This window comes from Eptatretus burgeri, chromosome 5 (assembly GCF_056783735.1).
Source record: "Eptatretus burgeri isolate ZD-2024b chromosome 5, Ebu_testis_v1, whole genome shotgun sequence".
Taxonomy (NCBI): domain Eukaryota; kingdom Metazoa; phylum Chordata; class Myxini; order Myxiniformes; family Myxinidae; genus Eptatretus; species Eptatretus burgeri.
The window spans coordinates 16,407,306-16,413,730 of record NC_140965.1 but is presented as its reverse complement, the minus strand read 5'-3'; the positions used below and the strand labels follow the sequence as shown (position 1 = coordinate 16,413,730).

The window sequence follows — 6,425 nt, the reverse complement described above, 5'->3', positions numbered from 1 at the left end:
TTGTTACTTTGTTTTTTATTTTAACTCCGACCACTCCTGATCGCTCACAGTCCCATGTTCCACATGAATATAAGAGATAAGTCCACCGTCATGTTCTGCGATGAATGTGCATGACATGAGCCTAGAATTGTGTAATAAAAATCATTTTATTGTTTTTCACAAGAACACTTATTTATACAACCTGTTTAACCTTCACAAATTGTTCTGAACATAAATAACAGAAATTTGGTGCATATCGCTCATTGTCCTCGAACTCACGGTGTTCAAGACTATATGATCCAGTTATCCCATAGTCATAGACCTGACACACTACAACCTATCATATATATATATATATATATATATATATATATATATATATATATATATATATATATATATATATATATATATATATATATATATATATATATATATATATATATATATATATATATATATATATATATATGCACTCCAGGACAAAAAAAGAGCCAAGCTGTTTCTTTCAAATTTGGAGACATAGATGTGCAGTGCATGTTACAGTTTAAATTGATCACCCATGTTACAGTAGCTGAAAGCCTTCTGTGTGATTTACAGGAATTTTTATGAAAAAAATTCATATTTTCAGTTTTGTTCGAAAAAAAAAACGAAAATGCCAAAATTCCCTTATTTTTGCCTTTCATCTTTAAAAGGCCAATATTTCAAGTAAGACAAAATAGATCAAAATTTTACATATAAAAAAGGAAGATAAAACTGTTTTGAGTTGTTCTGTGTCACAAAAAAAAAAATTAAAAAGCATATTTTACTACAAGAAGTACTGTATGCATTTAAAGATCTGCAATACATTTTAGGGTGTTGTCATGTTTTTTAACTATTTGGTGTCTATGTAGTGCCTAAATTGCTCTCATTTATGACATGTACAGTCAATGTAGGTCATGTTTTTTTGTGTTTCAGTTTAGAGATGCCTCCAAAGAAAGAAAAGTTCCATGTTGATGGTGATAATAAAAATGAAATTGCTTGTCTTCGTCAAGCGGGCAAGACATATTCTGAAATCCACAAGCTCCTGAAGAAGGAGAAAAGTCCCTATTTCTCTGCCTACCAAATAGAGAATAAGTTTACAGTTCCAGAAAACTTGTTCTACTGCCAGGAAGAAGGGATCTGGTCGGGCTAGAGCCGCAACAAGTAAATATGACAGGCGACTGAAATTCTTAGTTCTCCAGGAAAGAAAGAAAGAAAAGCCTGCGGAAACTGTCAGAGGAGTTCAGAACTGCTGAAAACAAGACTGTTTCCAGAATGACCATCACAAGAAGGTTGACTGATGCTGGTTTTGACTCAACAATATGTGCTAAGAAGCTGCTTTTATCAAAGACAAATATTCAGGACAGATTGCATTTTGGCCGAATATGGGAACTGTGATTCAGACTGGTTTCAGAGAGTTCTGTGGAGTGATGAATCAACATTTGCCCCAGAATGTTGCTTTCGCAGATCTGGTGAGAGATTCAACCCTGAGTGTATTTCAACAACTATGAAGCATGGAGGAGGTGAAATCATGATCTGGGGTGCATTTTCATCCGCTGGTGTTGGTGAGCTGATAAGTTGTGAACAGTCCATTACACTCAAAGAATACCAGAAATATTGGAGAAACGATGACTTCTTAGGTTCCAAAAGTTATTTCCTAGTGAGAAAAGCAAAGAGGTAAGTCATTTTTAAACAACATAATGCCCCTGCCCATCCTGTAAAAGTCACCAAAAAGTGGTTGGAGAAAAAGTCCCTGAAATTTATGTTCTGGCCTTGGTCAGAGTCCTGATTTGAACCCCATGGAGAATCTTTGGGCCGATATTCAGCACAGACTTATTGGTAGGAAATTATGATAAACTTTGGGAAGCTGTTAAACATGAATGGGACAATATTGACATTTCTCAGTGCAAGAAGCTTTCTGAAAATTTGACCAAAAGACTGGATTGTTTAAAGAAAGCCAAGGGACAAGCTATTCCATACTGATATGTACAGTTATTTCTGGATGTTCGAGTGTTTTGGTGGTTTTTTTAAATGTATGGTAAAGTAGTTATTACAAAAAATGTTTAAAAAATTGACTTGGCTCATTTTTTGGCCCCAACTGTGTGTGTGTGTGTGTGTGTGTGTGTGTGTGTGTGTGTGTGTGTGTGTGTGTGTGTGTGTGTGTGTGTGTGTGTGTGTGTGTGTGTGTGTGTGTGTGTGTGTGTGTGTGTGTGTGTGTGTGTGTGTGTGTGTGTGTGCCCTTCATCGTCAAATAAGGCTGTTTACATGAAATATGTGAAACACCTGTTGAATTTGTTTTTAGAGCAGAAGCTCCTGCCCAGAGAGCAACCACACACTAACACAGTGTATCCCGGTGTCAAGAAAACCAGAACACTTGTTACCTGCAGTCCAGGCAAGAATTTGTAATTTGTTCACGATGGCAGTAATAAGTCACCACTTCTTCACCAAGGATACTGTGGGATCTTTAAAGTCCACCAACCAAAGGTAGCAGATGAGACACCCAGTTTAACGTCCTACCAAATGTGATGAGCTTTAGATGTCAAACACCCCGGTGACAATTTATAGCTCGGTCCAGATTCGAACCAAGGTTAGATAGCTCAGAGGTGAGTGCACATAGCTCTGGACCTCTTTCATAACAACTCTGCAATCGAGTGAACGCCAAGTAATGATTGGCTTGTTCAGTGGTCCCAGAGAATGACCTGCAGGTGAAACGATGACCGACAAGGAGACCATGAAAACGTGTTAAGATTTCTGGAGTCCAACATTGTGGAAGGATGAACATCACACAAAACCAGGCTTGAGGGAATTCCGTCTGCAATTAGGGCAGCCTTTTGTCCCGTTGCCATGGAGACACCTGTAAGGCAACACGTACTCGTGTGATTAGCACTATAATACTTTTTATTACACAATGATTAAATCTCGAAACAATCTGCACGAAGGAGTAAAGTTTGGATTATTCACCGAGAGGCAGGGGCATCCTTGGGCACTGGCCCATAAGATAAGTGCTCCGAATGTTTTTTGCTGTGCCTCAAATCTATTTTAACCCCTTGGCTATGATAGGCCATTTTATAATGATTAGCATATTTTTATACATGTGCCACTGTGCTAAATGTTGTATTGGGGGTGGGGGGGGATCTGAAGTTTGAGGGGGCTTGGGCCCTGAATATTTTGGGAAACTAGTGACACATCTGCGAAGAGGTTCTCTGAAATCAAGAACACGTCACAGTTTTTTTTTTTCCTTGTTATTGAGGTTTTGATGAGTTATCTAGTGTGTTCAATTATCTAAAGGTGCAAGTTTCTGACCTGAGGTGGTAGATGTGTGCACAGGGCAGTGCTTGGAGGCGTTGATCTCGGTCTCCTACGGCCTCACCGCAGAATCCACAGTAGAGCTCCAACTCCTCCACCAACTCATGGAACTTCACCACATGCTCGCGAACCAGGCGCTGAGGTCCACGTGCACGGTGTACTCGCTCAGCCAGACAATGCACACGCAAAAGGAGTAACTGTGGTTGGGTAGTGGACAAGCAGGCCGTGGGTGGAATTATGAACCACCTTTATACAGTGGGTGCACCTCGTGAATAATCCGAAGATCAATAACAACTATGAACGATGATGCATCTTCCCCTTGTACCCATGTCTCTACTTGGTCTCTATCTTGGCTTTCTGCCTTGCTGAACCTTGAAGGCTTCTTGGGATTCTCGATCGGCAAGGAGGAAGACATTCTGGATGATCTTATTGGAAACAATGCTTTCAGAGGTATCGTATTGAACGAGCGAGCATGTTCGGATGCTGCTCTAGTCAGTTAGCATCTTCACTGGTATACTTTTCCAGTTGATTTACTTTTGCAGTCCATTCTATCGACTAAACCACAAATCTGCCCATGTCCTCCTTATTGTAAACAAATAAAATAAGGCCTTGGATATATTTAATCATTTAAAATTCTTTGACTTCACACCATCAACTTGGCTTATTCTGTAGTCACTCTTGTTTTGTTTGGATATGCCAATCTGTGGTACACACCAATGGATTGGTAAGTACTCTTTGAAGAATTCTGTAAAACTTTAACATAACGGAGAATGGAAGACAAAATACTCATGGTCATTTTTATCTGCTCTTCTTCATCGGTTACTTTCTTACAATTTATTGTATTATATAAATAATTATTTATATACATTATTTATATACATTATATATATAATGTATAGATCATAATCTATACATAATGGAGCAAGTGAATATGATTATGGATGTACGACTGTATGTATGTACGGTATATGCAGTGCCGATAGAAAGTTTACACCTCCTGTCAAAATTTTCAACCTTTGTTGCCTTATAGCCTGGAATTAAACTTAATTAAATCAGACTTTTCCCACCTTTATGTGCACACCATAACCCACAACTTCCAAGTGAAAAACAAATTCTGCAAATTTCAGAAAATTAATTAAAAATAAAAAAAACTAGAATATTATCATTGGATTAGCGTCCACTCCTCGTATAATAGCAATTGCAAATTAGCTCAGGTGGAACCAATCACCTTCAAAATCACACACCAAGTCAATTGGCCTCCATCTGTGTTAAATTGTAGTGATTCTGATTATCTTAGCAGAAAATCAGCTGTTCCTGTAGGTCTCCTCTGCTGAGTAGTGAATTTTACAGCAACAAACCATGAGCACAAAGGAGCTTTCAAAAGACCTCTAGGATAAAGTCATGGAAAGGCACAGATCAGGGGATGGATATAAAAATATTTCAAAGGTCTTGAATATCCCTTGGAGCACAATCTAGATATAATCATTAAGAAGTGGAAGACGTATGGTACCACCAAGACTCTGCCGAGATTAGGCCGTCCCCTCCAAACTGGATGACCAAGCAAGGAGGAGACCGATCAGAGAGGCCAACAAGAGGCCAATGTCAACTTTGAAAAACCAACATGCATTTATGGCAAAGACTGGTCACTGTGTGCATTTGACAATAATATCCCAAGCACTCCACAAGTCTGGCCTGTAGGGTGGCAAGAAGGAAGCTATTACTCAAAGCCCACATTGAGTCCCATTTGAGGTATGCAAAAAACACTCCGGAGATTCTGAAACCATGTAGCAAAAAGTTTTGTGGTCTGACGAAACCAAAATGGAACCTTTTGGCCTAAATGAAAAACGTTACATTTGGTGCAAACCCAACAAAGCACATCACATCACCCAAAGAACACCATCCCTACTGTGAAGCACGGTGATGGTAGCATCATGTTATGGGGATGTTTCTCATCATCAGGGACTGGAACACTTGTCAGGATAGAAGAGAAAATGGATGGAGCAAAATACAGAAAAATTTTGAAGGAAAACCTGCTGCCCTCTGCAAGAAAGCTGAATTTTCTATGGCAGTTTACCTTTCAGCGTGACAATGACCCGAAGCACACAGCCAAAGCTACACTGGAGTGGCTAAGGAACAAAAAGATAAATGTCCTTGAGTGGCCCAGGTAGAGCTCTGACATAAATCCAATCGAAAATCTGTGGTATGACTTGAAGATTGCTGTCCATCAATGCTAACCATGCAACTTGACTGAGCTTGAACAGTTTTGTCCAGAAGAATGGGCAAATATTGCCCAATCAAGGTGTGCAAAGTTGGTAGAGACCTATCCCTGCTGTTAAAAGTGCTTCCACCAAGTATTAACTCAGGGAGGTGGACACTTATCCAACAAATATCTTCTAGTTTTGTATTTTTAATTAATTTTCTGAAATTTGAAGAATTTGTGGGTTATGATATGTAAATAAAGGTGTAAAAAGTCTGATTTAATGCAATTTACTTCCAGGTTATAAGGCAACAAAAGGTGAAATTTTTGAAATGGGGGGTTGGGGGGGTGTAGACTCTCGATAGGCACAATATGTACGTATATATGTATGTATGTATGTATGTTTGTCTGCTCTTCACCCATTGGTTGGACAGCTGACCTAACGTCACCTACAATTGTAACCTGAAATACTTAAACTATAGTACCCAGAGGACCCAAAAGACCCCCCCCCCACCCCGAGAACCCAAATAACCCTGAGGACCTAAATTACCCAAGGACCAAAATGACCCTGAGGACCCAAAACACCCAAAAATACCCCAAATACTCAATAGACACTTAAAGACTGAAAAGACCCCAAAGACCAAAAAGATCCTTAAATACCCTGAAGACTCTTAAAGACTCTGAAGATCCAAAAGACTGAAAAAACCCTGAAGACCTCAAAGAGCCTAAATGACTCCAAAGACCCAAAAGGCCCTGAAGACCCATAAATGCTCAAAAGACACAAAATATCGAAAACATCCTGAAGAGGCAAAAGACCCTTAAAGACCTAATGATCCAGAAGACCCAAAAGGCACTGAAATTCACAAGACCCCAAGGACCTACTCCCTTTCTTCAAATTTTCTTTTTTCTTCAAAACAAAAAT

The 6,425-nt window shown here is 39.1% G+C and overlaps 1 protein-coding gene across 3 annotated transcripts in view; it reads right to left on the bottom strand.

Moving 5' to 3' along the window:
* Nucleotides 1-2,105: 2,105 nt before the first annotated feature.
* Nucleotides 2,106-6,425, bottom strand: part of RAPSN (receptor associated protein of the synapse) — a 67,959-nt gene continuing 63,639 nt past the window's right edge. For all 3 annotated transcript variants that reach the window (XM_085880835.1, XM_085880836.1, XM_085880837.1), the window contains 2 exons: nt 3,304-3,503; nt 2,106-2,854 (listed from right to left, as the gene is read on the bottom strand). In XM_085880835.1, coding sequence (XP_085736961.1) covers nt 2,782-2,854; nt 3,304-3,503 — 273 coding nt within the window. In that variant the 3' untranslated portion in view covers nt 2,106-2,781. The remainder of the gene's footprint in view (nt 2,855-3,303; nt 3,504-6,425) is intronic.